The sequence below is a fragment of the Equus caballus genome, chromosome 8 (genome assembly GCF_041296265.1).
Source record: "Equus caballus isolate H_3958 breed thoroughbred chromosome 8, TB-T2T, whole genome shotgun sequence".
NCBI classification, from domain to species: domain Eukaryota; kingdom Metazoa; phylum Chordata; class Mammalia; order Perissodactyla; family Equidae; genus Equus; species Equus caballus.
Window position 1 is genome coordinate 12,850,739 of NC_091691.1, and position 24,535 is coordinate 12,875,273.

General features: G+C 49.2%; 1 protein-coding gene across 1 annotated transcript; it reads left to right on the plus strand.

Annotated features, from left to right (window-relative positions):
• Positions 1-1,907: 1,907 nt before the first annotated feature.
• On the plus strand, positions 1,908-24,355 carry LOC138915164 (neuroblastoma breakpoint family member 6-like). The gene is made up of 18 exons (XM_070219876.1): positions 1,908-2,020; positions 2,881-2,932; positions 3,749-3,918; positions 4,779-4,830; positions 5,647-5,816; positions 6,677-6,735; positions 7,548-7,714; positions 8,575-8,626; positions 9,443-9,612; positions 10,554-10,632; positions 11,226-11,440; positions 12,520-12,568; positions 13,192-13,406; positions 14,489-14,540; positions 15,311-15,486; positions 17,412-17,648; positions 19,982-20,196; positions 23,169-24,355. The coding sequence occupies exons 1-17, from the start codon at positions 1,934-1,936 to the stop codon at positions 20,185-20,187; spliced, it is 2,208 nt and encodes a 735-aa protein (XP_070075977.1). The 5' UTR covers positions 1,908-1,933; the 3' UTR covers positions 20,188-20,196; positions 23,169-24,355.
• The last annotated feature ends 180 nt before the right edge of the window (positions 24,356-24,535 follow it).

Here is a 24,535-nt window from a genome sequence, read left to right on the forward strand (position 1 = left end):
TTTGGATGAAAAGTATTTGGCTCTTTCCAGTCACCATGACTTGTCTGACTCCTGCCACCCTCCCGACAGTCCCACCCTCCCATCTGATGAGCATGAAATCTGCTCTCGTCTGGTTGGAGCCCGTGAGTACTCTATTGGAAGGAGGACAAGCCCCGAATGGTCTCCCAGGTAGCCCCCATGTTCTTTGTGCTCACACCTCTGTCCAGGTACAGAAATGTCTCTTTGATGGCAGGCCTTGGAGACCCATCTTGGTTTCAGTCAGAATCTAGGACTCAGTTGTAAGCACACACATCGGGTGGGTCAGATAGATCAACACTCTTGCGAGTCCCAGGCCAAATCTCTGTCATCCCCGTTGCCATGCCCGCTCCACTGCAAACAGCAGTCTCTGTCTCCTCTAAGTTGGTTTATCCCCAGTAGGGAGCCATCTAAGCGTCAAAAGATAAACACCTCTTGAATGTGTCTGGAAATTTACCACCCGGGGCGTGGTGTGAACCCTGGCACCCTCCACCACTTTGAATAGCAAGAATCCTGTTCTCTAGGTGGCACCCTAGATTCTTTCCTCTTTAGGAGTGATTAAATTCCATCCATCAGTCTAGTCTCGGTGTAGAACTTCCTCCAAACCAACAGCAGCCAGCATATCTGATGGAATAAGAGCTGAATCTTGCCACAGCCTTTCCAGAAAGCAACTAGATGAGCTCCTCATGACCTCGGGAAGAATATGTTGAACCCTTTGCCCAGGTTCAGGGAGGAGAACTTTGTTGTATTGATCTGCCAATTCAGAGACAGTCTGCCCTATGACTCAGGAAAGGAAGCCTGGTCCCTTTTCAGAAGACACAACCCGAGGCCTCCTGGAATATTCTGACACTATCCTGTTCTCACGCTGAGAAGACTTATGTCCCTGTGTTCAAACAGGCCCCTGGGTTGGTAATGTGTCAAGAAGCAACTTTTTATGATGACTGGCCCTGTCCAAATTTATTTGCAGAAACTCAAAAAGATCAGAAGGATGAGGAAAGAGATGAGCCAACAGCCCCCAGGTAACTGGTAATCCTGGTTGTGAAAGCAATGGTGACATCTGAAGACCTCAAATCCAGGGAGAATTAGAAAGTACCAGGAGACCTGTTTCATCCCATCACACTACCACGAATCACCCCTCTTAAGAATGCTGTCTGTTTTCTTGGGACTTGTCCTGTTAGTTTCCACGTGGTATTAATTTCTCAAGTTTAGGGACCTAGAATCAGCTTGACACAAGGCAAACTAACCAATCTTAGAGATTTCCTGCACTCAGGGAGACCACGTGTCCTCTCTTGTTTGGGGAAAACTAAGATAAGTTGCATAACTTCTGTCTGCACATTTGGCCTGTTCAACGGTGAGGATTTCATAGCACAACATACAGCTCGACAAAAATGTGTCTATGGTCTTACAGTATTGAGAGAAACAGGCCTAGAAGGCACGAGATGTCTGGGAGCCCACAATGCCCCGGGAGCCTTTACTCACCGGGCCTCTGTAAGAAAAGTGGCACAGAAGTTATGCTTTGGAGTTGTAGGAACTCCTGTGGTTCTCGTTGTGTGCTCTGTGTCATGACTGCGCCATAGAGGAGAGCTGAGTCTCCTTCCTCATTAACTCGTTATCTGGACGGGGCAGTGAGCACCTGCTGCCCTCCCTCCCCCCACCACGGCAGCCTCACTTAGTTGCAGTCAGAGGAGGACTGTTATCTTCTTCCTGTTTCAAGGGATGCCCTCTTTACCTTCTGTGACCTCTCCCTTAGTCTTCCAATCAGAACCAGTGGGGAAGTTGCGGTGTCCAGTCTTTCCTCGTTTAATATTCTGTTATCTTTGTGCCTCTGGGCTCGGCAGGGAGCTGCAGGAGGAGGAGGAAATGGATGACGCGTGTCAGGATTCTTTGGATGAAAAGTATTTGGCTCTTTCCAGTCACCATGACTTGTCTGACTCCTGCCACCCTCCCGACAGTCCCACCCTCCCATCTGATGAGCATGAAATCTGCTCTCGTCTGGTTGGAGCCCGTGAGTACTCTATTGGAAGGAGGACAAGCCCCGAATGGTCTCCCAGGTAGCCCCCATGTTCTTTGTGCTCACACCTCTGTCCAGGTACAGAAATGTCTCTTTGATGGCAGGCCTTGGAGACCCATCTTGGTTTCAGTCAGAATCTAGGACTCAGTTGTAAGCACACACATCGGGTGGGTCAGATAGATCAACACTCTTGCGAGTCCCAGGCCAAATCTCTGTCATCCCCGTTGCCATGCCCGCTCCACTGCAAACAGCAGTCTCTGTCTCCTCTAAGTTGGTTTATCCCCAGTAGGGAGCCATCTAAGCGTCAAAAGATAAACACCTCTTGAATGTGTCTGGAAATTTACCACCCGGGGCGTGGTGTGAACCCTGGCACCCTCCACCACTTTGAATAGCAAGAATCCTGTTCTCCAGGTGGCACCATAGATTCTTTCCTCTTTAGGAGTGATTAAATTCCATCCATCAGTCTAGTCTCGGTGTAGAACTTCCTCCAAACCAACAGCAGCCAGCATACCTGATGGAGTAAGAGCTGAATCTTGCCACAGCCTTTCCAGAAAGCTACTAGATGAGCTCCTCATGACCTCGGGAAGAATATGTTGAACTCTTTGCCCAGGTTCAGGGAAGAGAACTTTGTTGTATTGATCTGCCAATTCAGAGACAGTCTGCCCTATGACTCAGGAAAGGAAGCCTCGTCCCTTTTCAGAAGACACAACCCGAGGCCTCCTGGAATATTCTGAGACTATCCTGTTCTCACGCTGAGAAGACTTATGTCCCTGTGTTGAAACAGGCCCCTGGGTTGGTAATGTGTCAAGAAGCAACTTTTTATGATGACTGGCCCTGTCCAAATTTATTTGCAGAAACTCAAAAAGATCAGAAGGATGAGGAAAGAGATGAGCCAACAGCCCCCAGGTAACTGATAATCCTGGTTGTGAAAGCAATGGTGACATCTGAAGATCTCAAATCCAGGGAGAATTAGAAAGTACCAGTAGACCTGTTTCATCCCATCACACTACCACGAATCACCCCTTTTAAGAATGCTGTCTGTTTCCTTGGGACTTGTCCTGTTAGTTTCCACTTGGTATTAATGTCTCAAGTTTAGGAACCTAGAATCAGCTTGACACCAGGCAAACTAACCAATCTTAGAGATTTCCTGCACTCAGGGAGACCACGGGTCCTCTCTTGTTTGGGGAAAACTAAGATAAGTTGCATAACTTCTGTCTGCACATTTGGCCTGTTTAACGGTGAGGATTTCATAGCACGACATACAGCTCGACAAAAATGTGTCTATGGTATTACAGTATTGACAGAAACAGGCCTAGAAGGCGCAAGATGTCTGGGAGCCCACAGTGCCCCAGGAGCCTTTACTCACCGGGCCTCTGTAAGAAAAGTGGAACGGAAGTTATGCTTTGGAGTTGCGGGAACTCCTGTGGTTCTCGTTGTGTGCTCTGTGTCATGACTGTGCCATAGAGGAGAGCTGAGTCTCCTTCCTCATTAACTCGTTATCTGGACGGGGCAGTGAGCACCTGCTGCCCTCCCTCCCCCCACCACGGCAGCCTCACTTAGTTGCAGTCAGAGAAGGACTGTTATCTTCTTCCTGTTTCAAGGGATGCCCTCTTTACCTTCTGTGACCTCTCCCTTAGTCTTCCAATCAGAACCAGTGGGGAAGTTGCGGTGTCCAGTCTTTCCTCGTTTAATATTCTGTTATCTTTGTGCCTCTGGGCTCAGCTGGGAGCTGCAGGAGGAGGAGGAAATGGATGATGCGTGTCAGGATTCTTTGGATGAAAAGTATTTGGCTCTTTCCAGTCACCATGACTTGTCTGACTCCTGCCACCCTCCCGACAGTCCCACCCTCCCATCTGATGAGCATGAAATCTGCTCTCGTCTGGTTGGAGCCCGTGAGTACTCTATTGGAAGGAGGACAAGCCCCGAATGGTCTCCCAGGTAGCCCCCATGTTCTTTGTGCTCACACCTCTGTCCAGGTACAGAAATGTCTCTTTGATGGCAGGCCTTGGAGACCCATCTTGGTTTCAGTCAGAATCTAGGACTCAGTTGTAAGCACACACATCGGGTGGGTCAGATAGATCAACACTCTTGCGAGTCCCAGGCCAAATCTCTGTCATCCCCGTTGCCATGCCCGCTCCACTGCAAACAGCAGTCTCTGTCTCCTCTAAGTTGGTTTATCCCCAGTAGGGAGCCATCTAAGCGTCAAAAGATAAACACCTCTTGAATGTGTCTGGAAATTTACCACCCGGGGCGTGGTGTGAACCCTGGCACCCTCCACCACTTTGAATAGCAAGAATCCTGTTCTCTAGGTGGCACCCTAGATTCTTTCCTCTTTAGGAGTGATTAAATTCCATCCATCAGTCTAGTCTCGGTGTAGAACTTCCTCCAAACCAACAGCAGCCAGCATATCTGATGGAATAAGAGCTGAATCTTGCCACAGCCTTTCCAGAAAGCAACTAGATGAGCTCCTCATGACCTCGGGAAGAATATGTTGAACCCTTTGCCCAGGTTCAGGGAGGAGAACTTTGTTGTATTGATCTGCCAATTCAGAGACAGTCTGCCCTATGACTCAGGAAAGGAAGCCTGGTCCCTTTTCAGAAGACACAACCCGAGGCCTCCTGGAATATTCTGACACTATCCTGTTCTCACGCTGAGAAGACTTATGTCCCTGTGTTCAAACAGGCCCCTGGGTTGGTAATGTGTCAAGAAGCAACTTTTTATGATGACTGGCCCTGTCCAAATTTATTTGCAGAAACTCAAAAAGATCAGAAGGATGAGGAAAGAGATGAGCCAACAGCCCCCAGGTAACTGGTAATCCTGGTTGTGAAAGCAATGGTGACATCTGAAGACCTCAAATCCAGGGAGAATTAGAAAGTACCAGGAGACCTGTTTCATCCCATCACACTACCACGAATCACCCCTCTTAAGAATGCTGTCTGTTTTCTTGGGACTTGTCCTGTTAGTTTCCACGTGGTATTAATTTCTCAAGTTTAGGGACCTAGAATCAGCTTGACACAAGGCAAACTAACCAATCTTAGAGATTTCCTGCACTCAGGGAGACCACGTGTCCTCTCTTGTTTGGGGAAAACTAAGATAAGTTGCATAACTTCTGTCTGCACATTTGGCCTGTTCAACGGTGAGGATTTCATAGCACAACATACAGCTCGACAAAAATGTGTCTATGGTCTTACAGTATTGAGAGAAACAGGCCTAGAAGGCACGAGATGTCTGGGAGCCCACAATGCCCCGGGAGCCTTTACTCACCGGGCCTCTGTAAGAAAAGTGGCACAGAAGTTATGCTTTGGAGTTGTAGGAACTCCTGTGGTTCTCGTTGTGTGCTCTGTGTCATGACTGCGCCATAGAGGAGAGCTGAGTCTCCTTCCTCATTAACTCGTTATCTGGACGGGGCAGTGAGCACCTGCTGCCCTCCCTCCCCCCACCACGGCAGCCTCACTTAGTTGCAGTCAGAGGAGGACTGTTATCTTCTTCCTGTTTCAAGGGATGCCCTCTTTACCTTCTGTGACCTCTCCCTTAGTCTTCCAATCAGAACCAGTGGGGAAGTTGCGGTGTCCGGTCTTTCCTCGTTTAATATTCTGTTATCTTTGTGCCTCTGGGCTCAGCTGGGAGCTGCAGGAGGAGGAGGAAATGGATGACGCGTGTCAGGATTCTTTGGATGAAAAGTATTTGGCTCTTTCCAGTCACCATGACTTGTCTGACTCCTGCCACCCTCCCGACAGTCCCACCCTCCCATCTGATGAGCATGAAATCTGCTCTCGTCTGGTTGGAGCCCGTGAGTACTCTATTGGAAGGAGGACAAGCCCCGAATGGTCTCCCAGGTAGCCCCCATGTTCTTTGTGCTCACACCTCTGTCCAGGTACAGAAATGTCTCTTTGATGGCAGGCCTTGGAGACCCATCTTGGTTTCAGTCAGAATCTAGGACTCAGTTGTAAGCACACACATCGGGTGGGTCAGATAGATCAACACTCTTGCGAGTCCCAGGCCAAATCTCTGTCATCCCCGTTGCCATGCCCGCTCCACTGCAAACAGCAGTCTCTGTCTCCTCTAAGTTGGTTTATCCCCAGTAGGGAGCCATCTAAGCGTCAAAAGATAAACACCTCTTGAATGTGTCTGGAAATTTACCACCCGGGGCGTGGTGTGAACCCTGGCACCCTCCACCACTTTGAATAGCAAGAATCCTGTTCTCTAGGTGGCACCCTAGATTCTTTCCTCTTTAGGAGTGATTAAATTCCATCCATCAGTCTAGTCTCGGTGTAGAACTTCCTCCAAACCAACAGCAGCCAGCATATCTGATGGAATAAGAGCTGAATCTTGCCACAGCCTTTCCAGAAAGCAACTAGATGAGCTCCTCATGACCTCGGGAAGAATATGTTGAACCCTTTGCCCAGGTTCAGGGAGGAGAACTTTGTTGTATTGATCTGCCAATTCAGAGACAGTCTGCCCTATGACTCAGGAAAGGAAGCCTGGTCCCTTTTCAGAAGACACAACCCGAGGCCTCCTGGAATATTCTGACACTATCCTGTTCTCACGCTGAGAAGACTTATGTCCCTGTGTTCAAACAGGCCCCTGGGTTGGTAATGTGTCAAGAAGCAACTTTTTATGATGACTGGCCCTGTCCAAATTTATTTGCAGAAACTCAAAAAGATCAGAAGGATGAGGAAAGAGATGAGCCAACAGCCCCCAGGTAACTGGTAATCCTGGTTGTGAAAGCAATGGTGACATCTGAAGACCTCAAATCCAGGGAGAATTAGAAAGTACCAGGAGACCTGTTTCATCCCATCACACTACCACGAATCACCCCTCTTAAGAATGCTGTCTGTTTTCTTGGGACTTGTCCTGTTAGTTTCCACGTGGTATTAATTTCTCAAGTTTAGGGACCTAGAATCAGCTTGACACAAGGCAAACTAACCAATCTTAGAGATTTCCTGCACTCAGGGAGACCACGTGTCCTCTCTTGTTTGGGGAAAACTAAGATAAGTTGCATAACTTCTGTCTGCACATTTGGCCTGTTCAACGGTGAGGATTTCATAGCACAACATACAGCTCGACAAAAATGTGTCTATGGTCTTACAGTATTGAGAGAAACAGGCCTAGAAGGCACGAGATGTCTGGGAGCCCACAATGCCCCGGGAGCCTTTACTCACCGGGCCTCTGTAAGAAAAGTGGCACAGAAGTTATGCTTTGGAGTTGTAGGAACTCCTGTGGTTCTCGTTGTGTGCTCTGTGTCATGACTGCGCCATAGAGGAGAGCTGAGTCTCCTTCCTCATTAACTCGTTATCTGGACGGGGCAGTGAGCACCTGCTGCCCTCCCTCCCCCCACCACGGCAGCCTCACTTAGTTGCAGTCAGAGGAGGACTGTTATCTTCTTCCTGTTTCAAGGGATGCCCTCTTTACCTTCTGTGACCTCTCCCTTAGTCTTCCAATCAGAACCAGTGGGGAAGTTGCGGTGTCCAGTCTTTCCTCGTTTAATATTCTGTTATCTTTGTGCCTCTGGGCTCGGCAGGGAGCTGCAGGAGGAGGAGGAAATGGATGACGCGTGTCAGGATTCTTTGGATGAAAAGTATTTGGCTCTTTCCAGTCACCATGACTTGTCTGACTCCTGCCACCCTCCCGACAGTCCCACCCTCCCATCTGATGAGCATGAAATCTGCTCTCGTCTGGTTGGAGCCCGTGAGTACTCTATTGGAAGGAGGACAAGCCCCGAATGGTCTCCCAGGTAGCCCCCATGTTCTTTGTGCTCACACCTCTGTCCAGGTACAGAAATGTCTCTTTGATGGCAGGCCTTGGAGACCCATCTTGGTTTCAGTCAGAATCTAGGACTCAGTTGTAAGCACACACATCGGGTGGGTCAGATAGATCAACACTCTTGCGAGTCCCAGGCCAAATCTCTGTCATCCCCGTTGCCATGCCCGCTCCACTGCAAACAGCAGTCTCTGTCTCCTCTAAGTTGGTTTATCCCCAGTAGGGAGCCATCTAAGCGTCAAAAGATAAACACCTCTTGAATGTGTCTGGAAATTTACCACCCGGGGCGTGGTGTGAACCCTGGCACCCTCCACCACTTTGAATAGCAAGAATCCTGTTCTCCAGGTGGCACCATAGATTCTTTCCTCTTTAGGAGTGATTAAATTCCATCCATCAGTCTAGTCTCGGTGTAGAACTTCCTCCAAACCAACAGCAGCCAGCATACCTGATGGAGTAAGAGCTGAATCTTGCCACAGCCTTTCCAGAAAGCTACTAGATGAGCTCCTCATGACCTCGGGAAGAATATGTTGAACTCTTTGCCCAGGTTCAGGGAAGAGAACTTTGTTGTATTGATCTGCCAATTCAGAGACAGTCTGCCCTATGACTCAGGAAAGGAAGCCTCGTCCCTTTTCAGAAGACACAACCCGAGGCCTCCTGGAATATTCTGAGACTATCCTGTTCTCACGCTGAGAAGACTTATGTCCCTGTGTTGAAACAGGCCCCTGGGTTGGTAATGTGTCAAGAAGCAACTTTTTATGATGACTGGCCCTGTCCAAATTTATTTGCAGAAACTCAAAAAGATCAGAAGGATGAGGAAAGAGATGAGCCAACAGCCCCCAGGTAACTGATAATCCTGGTTGTGAAAGCAATGGTGACATCTGAAGATCTCAAATCCAGGGAGAATTAGAAAGTACCAGTAGACCTGTTTCATCCCATCACACTACCACGAATCACCCCTTTTAAGAATGCTGTCTGTTTCCTTGGGACTTGTCCTGTTAGTTTCCACTTGGTATTAATGTCTCAAGTTTAGGAACCTAGAATCAGCTTGACACCAGGCAAACTAACCAATCTTAGAGATTTCCTGCACTCAGGGAGACCACGGGTCCTCTCTTGTTTGGGGAAAACTAAGATAAGTTGCATAACTTCTGTCTGCACATTTGGCCTGTTTAACGGTGAGGATTTCATAGCACGACATACAGCTCGACAAAAATGTGTCTATGGTATTACAGTATTGACAGAAACAGGCCTAGAAGGCGCAAGATGTCTGGGAGCCCACAGTGCCCCAGGAGCCTTTACTCACTGGGCCTCTGTAAGAAAAGTGGAACGGAAGTTATGCTTTGGAGTTGCGGGAACTCCTGTGGTTCTCGTTGTGTGCTCTGTGTCATGACTGTGCCATAGAGGAGAGCTGAGTCTCCTTCCTCATTAACTCGTTATCTGGACGGGGCAGTGAGCACCTGCTGCCCTCCCTCCCCCCACCACGGCAGCCTCACTTAGTTGCAGTCAGAGAAGGACTGTTATCTTCTTCCTGTTTCAAGGGATGCCCTCTTTACCTTCTGTGACCTCTCCCTTAGTCTTCCCATCAGAACCAGTGGGGAAGTTGCGGTGTCCAGTCTTTCCTCGTTTAATATTCTGTTATCTTTGTGCCTCTGGGCTCAGCTGGGAGCTGCAGGAGGAGGAGGAAATGGATGATGCGTGTCAGGATTCTTTGGATGAAAAGTATTTGGCTCTTTCCAGTCACCATGACTTGTCTGACTCCTGCCACCCTCCCGACAGTCCCACCATCCCATCTGATGAGCATGAAATCTGCTCTCGTCTGGATGGAGCCCGTGAGTACTCTATTGGAAAGAGGACAAGCTCCGAATGGTCTCCCAGGTAGCCTCCATGTTCTTTGTGCTCACACCTCTGTCCAGGTACAGAAATGTCTCTTTGATGGCAGGCCTTGGAGACCCATCTTGGTTTCAATCAGAATCTAAGATTCAGTTGTAAGCACACACATCGGGTGGGTCAAGTAGCTGTACACCCTTGCAGGTCCCAGATCAAATCTCTGTCACCCTGGGACCCAATGCCAAGCACAGGCTGAGGAACACCAGGTAAACCAGAGTGGGGAGATTCAAGAGATCATAACACGCTTCCAGCCACCACTGATGCTCCTGCACAACAGGAGTCTCCATGAGCTCCTTCTAGAAAGATAGGCCCTCTGATCTCTCCTGTAAGTTTCTTCCTAATTGAGTTCCTGAACTGAGCATTAATGCCTGTCCAAGTAGGGTGGTAGTCTTGCCTATTTCTTTGGAGATGTTGTTACCATGGTTCCTCAGCTCTGGACTCTGGTCTCTCTCACCTCTGAGATATCTTGTCCTTGCTAAACAGTCTGCTGAGAAACGAGACAAAGATACCTCTGTCTTTCCATGTCTGGAGTTTTCGCTGAAATCAAGGCATGGGCCCTGGTGGCCCCACCTCTATGAATCACCCAGGATCCTGGCCTCTCGAAAGCGCCAAACAAGCTTTCCTCCGTGGGGTGTATGGATCCCATCCATCAGTCTCATCTTGGTGTACAATCCCACCTATCTCACCAAAGACCAGGGTGTCTGCTCGGGCCAAGCTGACTCTTTCGGCAACACCTCTTGAAGGCTGCTGACATGTTCCCTGTGATCTTTGGTGAAAATAGACGTATTTAACTGTTTGCTCGACTCAGGGCAGAGGACATGGGGGTGATGATCTACCAGGGCCGGGCCGATATCTGAGTAGACGTTTCTGAATTTGTCTGCAGAAAGTCATGAAGACGAGGAGTATGTGGAAGAGAGAGAACCACTGTCCAAAATGAACGACCAGGGGAGGGTAAAGGACAGGTAAAGTATGGAAAGGGTCCTAGAAAGATCAAGGAGCACAAAGGTGACCACATCTGTGATGCGATGGTCACCCAAACCTGCAGATTGCAGTCCTGTCATTCCCTCAACCAACAACGACATAGCCCTCTGAATGGGGCTGTGCAGTCTCCTTCTGGTACTTGTAGAGTTAGTCTGAACCAAGGTGAACCAACCACTCTCATGGATTTCCTGTACTCCCGGACATCACGTGTCCTCTCATGGATGGTGGGTTAAAGGCAGGGTGAGATTCACATCCGCTTTCTGCAGAGTTCATCTTAGGTCGTTGGCAGGTATTTCACAGCAGGGAAGGTAACTAGACCCCCCAAAATGGTATTATGTTAGACACTGAGAGAAGGTGGCCTAGAAGGTACAAGAACGCTGGAGTCTGCAATGCCTCAGGAGCTGGTATTGCCTGGCCGCTGATGGAGCTTTCAAAACTATTTAGGCATTTGCCAAACATGTCCAAAAACTGTTTTGAAGGCAAATGGGGGATGTTCTCATAGAAACCTCTGTGGAGGTCCTAAGAACCTTTGACTCAATTCCAATTATACGTTTTCCTTTCTAACCCAACACAGGGAGTTCGAATTTCTAATTCGACTTCAGGCACGAGAGCTGACCCAGTTACGCCTAAAGACACGGGAAGGAAGAGAGCTATCCCTCCTGCTTAATCAGAACCTCAAGGAGCTCCTGGGCCGCAGTGACCTTAACAACCTCCGGGGGCAGGCCTTCCAAGAGCAATTGGCTGAGGGATGCAGGCTGTCCCAGGCCCTTGTCAGCAAGCTCGGCCCAGGTAAGGCGGCCACAGGCCCTGATTGCGCTGAGCCCTCCAAGGTCCCCGGCTCACAAGAGACTCCACTTCTCCCCTCCTAATGTTTTTGCCATCTGTCCTGGTTTCCACATCACACTTGGGGTCATGACAGGACCAGGAGCGGCTGGGTGGAAGGACAGAGAGGAGAAATGTACAAGGTGGAGGTGATAGTGTTCCGAGTGCCTGCTTCCTCCCTCATTTGCCATGGCCCTTGGGACAGGGGGCAGCCTCCACCCAGTGTTAGAGCACAGAAAGGCAGACATGATAGGAGGCAGCTAGTAAGGCTGAAAAGGGCCCTGAGCTAAGCGTGGACGTTCCCAGGCTCCAGCCTGAGTTCTGTCTTTTCTAACAGTGGGTGCGGGACGGATGTATCCTTCCTGGATTTCAGTGTCTTCATCTCTAACGTGATTAACACATGTGTTGCATGGTAGCTGTAGCATTCCAATAGGGAAGGCCTATGAGCGTACTTTCACAATGCTAGGGTCACTCACTGGGGTTGATTTCAGTGCTGGGTATGGTAGAATCTGGTAGTGGGATGTGGGTTTACACTAGAATACTTAGCACTTAACGAGGAGAGAATTTTCCTGGTGAACGGTAGAAGCAGACGTGGAAGTCCCCATGAAGGACCAAGTCATGTGAGACTCATGGGACAGAATTGTTTTTCGTCTCCTGAGAGAAAGGAGGAGGTTCTCTGTGAAAGGCATGATGAGATACGGAGTCACTGAGCTTGGGAACCAGCCTTGTGGCAGGAGGGAGGAGAGAGTGGGAGGAGCCCCTAGGAAAGCTGGAGGAGCATCTCTTGATCTGGGTAACCAAATCAATTTTTAACTCCTTGCCCAGTTCCACGAGAGCATGCCATCTGGGACCCATCAGATCAGGGCCACTTTGCCTGATCCATCAGAATACCACGGCAGCCCATTTCTTTACAGACAAAACACGACACCTTTCTGAACTCATGTAGAGGTAATTCGTGTCTCCAGGCCCAGAGAGGCACCTGCATTTGTAACGGGTGAAGTGCAACTAGCTCATGTCTAAATGGACCTTTCTCAATTTCTTTGCAGAAAACCACGAAGAGGAGGCTGAAGAACAACTGGGATCACTGACCCCCAGGTAACAGTGAAGGATCAGAGGAGGGTAATGTGCAATCAAATGCAGAGAGGGTTCTGGAAAGAACAAACGCAGAGGTCAAAAGCAGCTGCTTTCCTGAAGCAAGGAGGCACAAAACTGGCTGATTGTGCTGGTCTCCTCCACTCCCCCCATCTGGATCGTCCCTGTTCTTTGCAGCATGTGGAGTCTGTCTCACTCCCAGTGAGGTAACCAGGCCTAGAGACGTCCTGCCCCTTCAGACATGCCTTCTTCTCCTCCGGAGGGTCAAAACCCAGAGTCAGGTCCATACCTGCTCTCTGCATGTGGGCCTGAGCGTGTTGGCAGGTATTTCATGACAAGGAAAGTAACCAGACTAAATAAACATTCCTATTTTGCCTCAACCTTTAGAGAAGGAGGCCTAGAAGTTCCAAGATCTCTTCCAGTCTCCAGTGTCTCAGGAGCATGTTTTCACTGGGTCACTGTGTGTAAAATGCAAAAGGAAAGAAGAAAAAATGTGGTCCACCAAAAATGAGCAGATTTCTACTTGGAAGGCCTTTTGGGGATATTCTCACCAAAATCTCTCTCAAACTGCTTATCATCTCTCATGACCCCATTTCCACTCAGGATTTCTCTTCTCTCCCGCCTAGGAAATACCATTTCCTCATTCATGATCATGCACGAAAGCTGACCCGGATACGCCAGACGTTACGGGAAGGAAGAGAGCTCTCTGTCCTCCTCCATCAGGACCTCAGGGACCTCCTCACCCACAGTGACATTGGCAGAGACTGGGGACAGGGCTTTCAAGAACAACTGGCTGAGGGATCCAGGCTGGCAGAGCACCTTGTCCGCAAGCTTAGCCCAGGTAAGGCGGCCAGAAGCCCTGATTGCGCTGAGCCCCTCCAAGGTCCCTGGCTGACAAGAGCCTCGGCATCTCCCCTCATAACGCTTTCGCCAGCTGTCCTGGTGTCCACATCGCACTTGGAGCCATGACAGGACCACGACTGGCTGGGTGGGAGCAGAGGGGAGAAATGCACAGGGGGACGTCATAGTGCTCCAAGGGCCTGCTTCCGCCCTGAGGGACCGTGCCCTTTGGGGCAGGAGGCAGCCTCCACCTGGTGTCACAGCACACAAAGGAGGACGTGACAGGAGGCAGCTTGTTAGAGTGAAAAATCCTGGACTGAGCCAGAGCTCCTCGGGCTCTTGCCTGAGCTCTGGCTTTTATAGCTACAGGCGAGTACTTGATTTCTCCTTCCTGGATTTCCGTCTCCTCATCTGTAAAATGGGTCAAAAGGTGTGTTGCCTGGTAGCTGTAACTACTAAAGGAGGGAATGCTCATGAATGTGCTTCAGAAAGGGATCATACTCCTAACTGTTTGGGGTTTATTTGGTTATAATCTGAAAATCTTGGGGCAGATACGTTGATTTGTAACAGAACACTTTCCACAAGAATATTTTCCCCTCTTATGATATAAAAGCCAACATGCAGGTCCCCGTGAAGTCCCGGGATGTATGGAGGGGTGAGTCATGGGGTTTTCTATCCTCCTTTTAGAGAAAGGAGTAGGGTCTATGTGGGGGTTCTGAGTGGACATACAGTCACTGAGACTAGGGAACCAGCTTTGTGGAAGGAGGAGGAGAGAACTAGAGAATTCCAGAGGGAAACTGGACAACTGCCCAATGACCTGGAGACAAAAGATATTTGATCTTTACGCAGTTAAACTCAGAGCACGTCATGATGGGGATCCAGCAGATCAAGGACATTCTGCCTGATGGGTCAGGACACCATCCCAGGCCATTCCTTCAAAGTCACACATGGGGCTATCAGTACAACTCTCTCAGTGTGTCCTGCCCTCATACACAGGTCATTGCTGTCCGTGCCCAGGCAGGCCTTTGTGTCTGTAGCGGGTGAAGGGGCACTATTTCATCTCTGTCTGGATTTTGTTTGCAGAAAACCTGGAAGACGATGACGAGGAGGAAGAACAAGAATCGCTGAGCCCCAGGTAACAATGAATGAGGAGGGCTAGTAAGCAAGGGTACAATGTGGGGAGAGCACCTGAAAGAAAGACCCTGAGGGCCAAACAGCCCCAGGGTTCACAGGCAAGGGGGAACCAGCACCGCCCCTGCTGCTGATTCCGCTCACTCCAGCAACGATGGCAAAGCCCTTTGAACGAGGTTGTCTCTTGTCTTTGTGGTACTCGTGGCCTCGGTCTGACAAGGGGAACTAAGAACTCTCAGGGATTTCCTGCCCTGAAAGAAATCCCTTGTTCTCTCTTGGAAGGCTAAAACAAGGATGAGATGCATGTCTGCTTTCCCAACTGATGGCCTTAGGTCCTTCATAGGTATAGCATAGCCAGAAAGGATCTAGACAAAATTAAAAAAAAAAAAAACATAACAGGTCACAGTATTGACAGAAAATGGCCTAGAAGGCACAAGATCTCTGGGAGTCCACGATGCCTCCGAGGCCTGCATTCGCTGGGCTGCCATATGTAGATTCAACACAATGTATTCACAAACTGGAAGCCATTGTATAGGTCTCCGAGTGTGATGCGACTGTCTTACAGGGAGAGCGCAGCCCCGACACCCTCACTGTGGGTCCAGTGCACTGAGCACGTTCTGCTCACTCTCGTCCTCTCTCTCTCCCTCTCTCCTGTTCCAGGACAGCCAGGCTTTGCCCCAGTTCCTTGGACCCTACCCTTCAATCAGAACCAGCTGGGACACTGTGGTGTCTAATCCTTCTTGATCTCTTCTTTTCTCTTCCCTCTCTCACCAGTCTGGAGAGGGAGCTGCTGGAGAAGGAGATTGTGAATGAAATCCTTCCAGATCCATCAGGTGAACAGAATTCGACTCCTTCCAGTCCTCATGATCTGTCTGCCTCCGGGGAACCCCTCAGAAGCACTGCCTTTCCGTGTGATGAGCCTCAAGTCAGATTGACTCTGGAGGCAGCCAGTGAGTACTCCCATTAGAAAGCAGATAAATCCAAGTGGTCTCCCAGTTAGCCTCCATATTTTTTAAGCTCACCACGGCTGGCCAGGTAGAGAGATACTTTCTGCAGGCTCTTGGACCGAGTTTTAAGTACAGATTTCAGGAGGGCTTGGGAGCTGTGCTGTCACCCTAGTCCCTAGCTATGTCCCTCTCAGCCTGTCCCTCAGGGGCATCTGCAAGCCATTTTTCCCCAGGTGGGAGAGAGAAGGGATCATGACCACCTCACAGCCAGCACTACAGCAGGAGCACAGTAGGTATTTGTCAGACCTCTTTCTTTAAGATGACACATCTCATCTCCTGCAGTGTTTCTGCTAATTGCAGTTCCTGAGCAGTGTCTCCCACTCCTCTCTGGCTATCCACACGTGGAACAGTTTTACTCAATTATTCTGGAGGTCTGTTCTCATGATTTGGGGGTTAAAGCTGATGCTCTACTTCCTCTGGGGTGACTACCTCCCTCTGAAGATTTAAAAACGAGATCCTAGATGCCGCATCCTGCCTGTGCCCCTTGGTTTCAATGAAGCCAGAGCTCTGGCTCTGGTTTCCCCTCCTCCATAAATGGCCATGAGTTTCATCCTTTGTGTAGGCTCAGTGACTTCTTCCATGTGTGGGTTAGAGCTTCAAGCATGAGGCACGTCTTAGTGTTCTAATCTCATGGAAATGTCAACAACCAGTGTGCCTGATAGGACCCTCGTCTAACTTATGAGCAAAGAAGAACATGAGGCCACAGGACAGAAGGACTACAAAGGCAGGGGGAGGCGTCTGCATGTGTAGAGTTGGACCATGATGAGAACAGGACTTCTGGGTGATTGGATTATTCAGACGTTTCATTGTGTGGAGAGGACAGGATCAGAGAAGCAGAAGGAGATTCATGGATCCAGGTGTCAAGGATGAGAGTCTCATAGAGTGTGTTGTCAGAAATCTACATGGTAACACCATCCAAAATGAGATTTTTACGAAACATTTAAAACAAACATTGGTGGCAATGAGGATGTGCAGAGGGGAGGAGAAAGGGGAACCCACAGTGGTGTGGAGAAGGCCCTGGGGGTTATGATCCACCTTAGCCTGACCTGGACTGGTCTGAGGCTATTTCAGGTCTCTGGGTAGCCCTCTTTCTGAGAATAGATTTTCATTTCACAGAAGAAATTGAAACATGTTGGATTAGGGACTAAAGCCCAGACCCCCGGAAGAGTGTGTAACATAAGGACTGTGCAGCATACTACGTCCCTGAAGAACCACACCAAGCCTGATGCCGTAGCACCTCTGGCCCCTAAGTTTCTTATAAGGGTCTCAGACCTCTACCTCATTACTTACAGCCGCTACTACCTGCCCCCCCCTTGCCCACCAAGTGGCAAAAGAATATATATATGTGTGGGTGGGTGGAGGGCAGCCAAAACTTACAGAAAACGAAGGTCAAAAGGCTCCAGAACTTTGCAAAGATTCCAAACTTGGTCTACAGTTTGCCAACTCCCTTCTTACTGGAAACAGAAGCCTTGGGACCATACTTCTTCCCTTCCTCTGATATTCTTCTGGGCAGACACCAGCAACTCTTTCTCCCCCATGTCCTGAGTCCTCTTTAGAACCTTCTCTGTAGGCTCCTGGACTAAGGTTACTACTAACAGAGTACTAGGCATGACCTCATCTGCCCATGCAAAGCCCTCTGGACTCCCAATCAGTGGGTGATTGTCCACTTCAGGGCCACTGCAGCCTGGGCACCTGCCATCTCGGCCTCCCCAGGCACACACGTCATGGCGACATCTCCTTCATACACATGAAGTCTGAGTTTGTTTCCTGAGACCACTGACAAGCAGTGACTTCTGAAATGAGTGGTCTGGGAGAGCTTAGCAACGGGAAACTCGGATTGGTCCTACTGAAACCACTTCTTGTTTCAGCTCCTTCCTGGGAGGCTTGTCAGCAAGGGCCTTTGAGTGGAAACTTGAGTTTCCAAAGGACAGAGATGCAAACTTCACAAGCACAGCTGGAGCCAAGCAGCTGGGGGAGCAATTATCTGGGGCTGCAGCTGGACCAGTTCCATTGCGGGGATGGCAAAGCCACGCTTGGTCTTTCTTTCACCACCTGGAGCTGTGCAGCCAACAGTGTTTCCGCAAACCGAGGTTCACTCTTCCAAGGTAAGAAAGAAAAGAAGAATAGGAAGCTCTAGTCCACGTGTTGGGCGTCACAGGGTAGTGGGGGGAGGCGACAATGGGGCCTCTCCCGTGCTCGCTTCAGGTCAGGTTGAAAGCCGTGAGGCTCTGAGAGAGCGAGGTGGTGAGAGCCTGGGCTTTAGGATCAGCTCTGCCCCAGGTCCCGGGTTTACATCTTACCCGCTGTTTCCCTTGGCCAGGTTGTTTAATCTCTTAGGTATTTACATCCCAATTCCCTCATCTGAATCCCCTGAGAATTAGGTCTGCATTCCATACTCTTACTCATACTGCGTTAATACTCTTGGGAGTATTAAGGACATCATTTCTACAGTGTCTGATTCAATAAAAATTGCTTGCTAACAACTATGAGTATGTCAAATCTACCCCCGTATCTTTCTGGTGCTTTAACACTTACAAAATGATTCTGCGTGCCTTGTTCCGTCTGATGCAGAGCAGTCTTGATGGTCTCCACTCTCTCTGGACCCCATCTTCCCTTCTCTGTCAGAAAGGCACGTTTGCCCATTTTCCCCTCGTCTTTCAGGATCCATCATCAGGCCAGTTTTCCTGTTAGGTGCCCCCAGTAACACTGCCGTAGACACACTCAGTCCCCATGGAAACACTGGTGCACGGCTCAGTCTCCTCCTTATTCTTCACTTTTTTCCCTCTGTTTCATGGAAAGGGCCACCTTCATCCTTAAAGTGCACAAGTCAGTCTCTTTTAGGAGACTCGATTTAATTCACCAGCTCTACTCATCTCTAAGTCCATGTCCTCAGTGTTTTTCTCCTCAGGATCCTGAGGGGTTGCTTCCAACTGAGCTTCCAGACCCTGACATCCGTTTCCTCTGGGTCTGCTCCTCCTCACCCTCCACCACTCTCAGCATCTCCTCCTGGGCCCTGGAGCTGCCTGGTGCTCATCCTTGAGGTGACGGTGTCCTCTGAGGAAGGAGGAGAGACCCATGTTCTCAAGCGGAGGTGGGGCAACAAGGAGCGCCCTGTCGCTCGTGGACAGGTCCTACAGAAAGTCTCAGTGAGGGTCAGGGGAGGCGGAGCCCTGACAAGTGCCGTCAGATCTTGGGCTGTTGAGTTGTCTTCTCACCCTCTAGCCTTTCTTTTTCCTTCTCCTTGGCTTCCCCAATCCCAGCCAAGACTCAGCCTCACTGGCCTAGTCGCTCTCTTTCCTGCTCACTTTCCACAGGGGCCTGAGGAGGAAACCAGGCTCCACGCCAGGTTTTTTGGCCAACGATAGTTTCTTAGTCCATTCAGGCTGCTGGCACAAAAATTCCATTGACTGGGTGACATAGAAACCGCAGAAATTTATTTATTGGAGTTCTGGAGGCTGAGAGGTGCAACATCACGGCGCTGGCACCTTCGAGGTTTGGGGAGAGCCCCCTTCCTGGTTCACAGAGACTGTCTCCTCGCGCCATCCTCACGTGCTGGAAGGGATAAGGGAGCTCTGTGGGGTCTCCTTTATGAGGGCACTAATCCCATTCATGAGGGACGTGCCGCCCAAAGGCCCCACCTCGAAACACCATCACACTGGGGATCCGGTTTCCACAGAGGAATTTGGGGGAACGTAAGCGATCCTTCTCTGGAGATTCCGTCAATGCTCTTTGTGTTATCCTCACCGTCCTCCTCCTGGTGTTCCACGGGTCATCTGTTTCTCGCCACAGGCTTTCTCCTTCTTCTTGCACTTCTAAATGTTTTCCAATTTCAACTGACCAGAATAGTGATTAGAATGTCATATTCAATGCCTCCAAATCACTATTTATTCATCTGTTCCATCAGAGAAAAAAACACATATGCATAGATGTATTTATATATTATGTCATACATTCTGTGTATTTTGTGTGTACCTTGTATAGGGTACATATATGACATATATATATGCAAGTTTTGTAAACTCCCCTGCTTTCACCCTCCCCCAGTTTTTTCTCTCCTATGTTTTCCCGTGCACTCTGGTTCTGCGTGATCTCTACAATCTCCTTCCTGCCAGTAGGACAACCTCTGTCCGTGTGATTTCATTCCCTTTGTCTTCTCTACTGAGACACTGTCTTTATCAATTCTGTTTTTCTTGATATCTTTTGGCAAATGGGAGTGTGTTTGCCTCCTGACCATCTCATCACCACTGAGCACTGTAAGAAAGATCGACAAAAAAGAAAATCTCACTGTCTGCATTGGCTTCACCTCACCCCCACGGACTTTCAGATGGCCGTTGTTGTTCGAGCCACTTTCCTTATTCGATGTCGCTCTCGGGTGGGGAGTAAGTCACTGTGGGTCGTGAATAACTGTGGATCCTGTTGGCTGTGGTTTTCTTTTCAGAGCTGGGTTTGGACGCATCCCTCAGGATGAAGACCCCTCCCACGCTGAAGGGTGATGCTCTTGAGTGTTCGGATGCCAGCAAGCAGGGGTGTCAAGTCATTGGCCACATTGATGCCTCAAGTGTCATCCAACAGAGGATTCTCAAAAGAAAACTGCGGCTCAGCAAGTGGAGACTAGCATGCAGATTCCCTGGCCTTCAAGCTTAGGGTCCAGAGGTGAGCCCATCCGGGGCTCTCAGATGCACTTATTCCTCAGTGCTCTCTAAGCTTATAGCTCAGTCTCCTGCTCTTTTTTCTCTCCCTTGTTTGTTCTGTTCAACATCGGGTGCTACCTCTATCTGGTCTCACCTCTGTCCTCCGTGGGGGCTGCCACTGTGCCAGGCCCTTCCATCTCCGTCTCCTGTGTGCACTCTGACCTCTGCTGTGTTTCCACTGCCGCTGTCCTGATATTCCCTCTCACCTTTCTTCTTAGTCAAGGGGAAGCCCAGCCCCATGGTCCTCCTCATCACAAAGCATCTTTGAGCCACTGAACACATTGCGCTTTGTCTGAAATCACACACTTTCTTGGCTTCTTTGCCTTCCCTTCCCTGCTTCCCCAACTCCACTGCCTCTTGCTTCTGGGAGCATTGTCCAAACGGATCACTTGCACATGGATATTCCTCCTGTATGTGTTAGGGAACCCGACCTAGGACAACCCTTAACCCTGGACTTCTCCATGTGAATAGGAAGTGTTGAAACTGAGGAGAAAGAGCCCCGGTTATAAAAACTAAACGAGTGGCTGGGTCATGGCCATGTGGTTGAGTTCACGCGCTCTGCTTCAGCAGCCCAGGATTTTCCCGGTTCAGATCCTGGGCACGGCCCTAGCACTGCTCATCAGGCCATGCTGAGGCAGCGTTCCACAGCGCAGAACTAGAAGGACCCACAACTGGAACATACAACTATGTCCTGTGGGGCTTTAAGGAGGAGAAGAAGAAAACAAAAAAGATTAGCAACAGATATTAGCTCAGGGCAAATCTTTAAAAAGAAAAAACCTCACTGAGAGCCTGGGTGGGAGTGCTGGACTGGCCTGGTGTCGGGTTTCTCCTCAGCCCTTGGCTGGTCTGCATGGGGCTTCCAGGGACCGAGTGTCCCCACCTCAGGGCCTCCTCGGAGCTGGCAGTAGTACTGCCATGTAATAAGCAACTGGGGACTTTTGTTTAGATGAATCCCTTGACCTCACAACTCAAGATTCTCATTTAAATGCTCTGGGGTGGAGTTCGGGCTTCAGTATTTTTAGACAGCTCTCAAGTAGTTTTTATGCAGCTAGAGATAAGAAGAACCCTTTGTCTCCTATGACCTCAGGTTCAGCATAGAAATGTGCCAAACATGTCAGTGCTTCATTGAAATGTCTGAGTATCCATCAGTCCTTGATGGAATTGTATTCCTCTCTCAACTGTACTATCTGTATAACATGCCAGAAAATCAAGAAGAAAAAGAGGTAGATGAATGGATTAGACTTAGAAGAACTCTGCTTGGAAAAGACTTTCTCCAACTTTTTAGAATACAAGATAAGATGAGAAATAAACATTACATAGAAACCCAGTTTACAGATAACAATACCTCCCTATCACAAATAACAGAATTTAGTACTTTCTTTAATTTTTTTCTCTTCTTTCTTTTCTTTTTTTGGTGAGGAAGATTGGCCCTGAGCTAACATCTGTTGCCGATCTTCCTTTTTCCTTGAAGAAGATTGTAGCTGAGCTAACATCTGTGCCAATCTTCCTCTATTTTGTATGTGGGAGTCTGCCACAGAATGGCTTGATGAGTGGGGTGTCTGTCCATGCCTGGGATCTGAACCCGGGAACCCCGGGCCACCCAAGCAGAGGGTGCAAACTTAACCACTATGTCACCACGCCAGTCCCTTCTTTCATATTTATCATGTAAAATGTGAAGCTCACAGTCCATCAAATTGAAATCAAGTCCAATGGGTTTGGCGCTACAGTTGGAAAATTTTACTATTGATCAATTTTGGTCAGTAAGTAAAATCCTCAAAGAGAACCATTATGTTCATTCCCCTAAAGAAAATATAATAGTAAATAAATTGGACGTTAGGAAAAAGAGTTAGGTTTATGCTTCTTTATGCCATTCTTTACACCGGCGTAAATCTTAAAAAGGAATCTTTCCCGAGGGAGTGCTTTGGGGGAATCAAAGGGCGGGTGGAAGAGAACCTAGTCAAACCAGTTGCCTTCTGCATCCCCTTCAGAGACTTTCTGGTCTAGTCGTTGAGAATATTCCTAGCAATGCCCTAAGGTGTATCCTGGTGTGGAATCAACAGGAGGACTGAAGGAAAATGAGTGCGTCCATGGTTATACTCCTTGCTGTTTTTTTGCTAATTCCATTGTGTGTTTCCCCTTGTGGGTTCCTTGCTCAGTCCCTCGGGAGAATATTTCTCTGTAAAGCCTTACTCTCGTCCAGCCAAGGTGACCCAGCAGTATCTACTTCCTGTCGACACCTCCGGACTGGAGCCTTTCCTCTCACCGTCCCCGAAATGGACACAAAGGGAGGGGCCTCAGTTCTGGCCCCAGGGTTTTCAATAACAGCTCAGGTGGCTTTAGTTAGGCCTGAGCCCCCTGGCATCCCCACTCCTCATCTGCAGAAGGTGGAAGTGGATTTGGATATATTCTGAGGTCCCTGTAGGCTGTTCCATGCCGGACCTCTTCCCATCGCCTGCCCTTCTTCCTCAGAGTGCTGGGACAGAGAGAGAAAGAGGGCGTGCCTCTCTGCCAAGGGTCCCCTCCTTCCCACAGCAGTCTGCTTCTGAATGTGTGATGGATGCTGAGCACATCCCTCCCTGGGAGGTGTGAGACAACCATCCCTTTGCTCCAGACGAACGGGATTCAGGAGTGAAGTGGCTGCTGAGGACAGGGTGGTGGGGATCTGGCTAGGGCTCTGCAGCAGCTCTGAGATCGGACGTCACCAGCTCCTGGTGGGCGAGGCCAGGGCTCCCTGGATCCCGCACGGCGGACTGGATGGAAGTTTAGGGAGGTTCTTCTTCTAACTTTGGATCTCCCTTTCCCCTTCAGCTCCTCCTCCCAGTAGGAGCTCAGCTTGCTCCTGGCCTCTGTCACCATGTAGCCAGCCCTCCAGGCTCAGCTCGCAGCAGGACCTGACAAAGACTCACACTGGCTTGTTTTTTCTCTCTCTCTCAGATACCAAGGACTTCCGAAACCAAGAAAAGAAGAAACCCCATTATGCAAAGTCGCTTTTCCACTTGATGCAACACATCGAAAACAGCCAATCCAGCTCCAGCCCAAACAGAACACCAGAGGGATCCTTTGCTGAGAATCCACATCACAAGCACAAACCACTCTCCACGATGTTTACTCCAAAAGCCTGCTTCGATGGGAGCAATCCCAGCCCCTCAGCCTCCAGTTGTGGGACATCGCAAAGGAGCCCAATGCCTAGATGCACACACGGTTCTGAGAGACCTTACCCCTCACTCCTCTCCATTCCCATCCCCTACGAAACCAGAATCAGGAGCAAGTGGGCAAAGACAACGTGTCGATCCGGACGTTCTTTGCCACCAGCAGGGCTGTGCTAGGAGCAGACAGCAGTAACCGTGCAGTGTTCTTGCTGAGAATGTGCAGGCTGAATTTCATCATGAGGTCGTTATCAGACAGCTGCAGAACGTAGACCATTGAACAAGACAACTGACCTTTCTTCCAACAGTCAGTGCCACCGCAAAATGACGACCACAAAGAGGAGAAGAGATATTTTCGCTTCCTAAGGACTGAAAGGATTATGTTATTGTGTTTTTTTAGTCCTTTGGGACCAAAAATATCTCCTCACCCTTTTGTGGTTGTCTGTGGTGGTGGTGATGTGGCCTTGTTTGCAGGGCACAGGTCAGTCGTCTGGCTCAGTGGTCTGCATTCTGAAGTTGTCTGACCATTTCCTCCTGATGAAATTCAGAATCACCCTTCTGCCAAGAACACTGTACAGTTAGTTTCTGCTGTGAGCGTCCTAGCGCAGCCCCCTGGAGACCAAGGATGTCCAGTTTATCCACCACCGTTACTGTGTGACTAGCATTGGTCACTTTGTTCTGGAGGGCCCACGAGATCGGTTCATTGTAAAGAGGCCTTTTTTTTCTTTCTATCATTAGCAATTTGGTGAGTGGTACTTTGAGAGTGTATGAATATCCTCTTCTCTAAAGATCTTTCTCTAAAATTTTTACCATCATTAATGAGCCCTGCTGTGTGTCACTTATCGTATTCCTGTTAGTACACTGGACATTTTCTAATTTCGTCATTCCTCTATACTTGTAGCTGCTGGCACAGTGCTGTGGAAAAGAACTTACCCTCCCCCTTTCATACCATTAAAGTTTCTGTTGTGACTGTCACTGTGGACTCGTGAATTTTTTACATGCATTAGCATAATCCATTATACTCAGGATTGATTTTGTTGGATATGGATTTAAGTCAATAGAAATCTTCTTGTTCCTCCTCTTCATACTTATGTGCTAAAGCTTCCCCCATGAATCACATTTCCTCAGTCATCTCTTATTGGGTAGAGTTGGTCC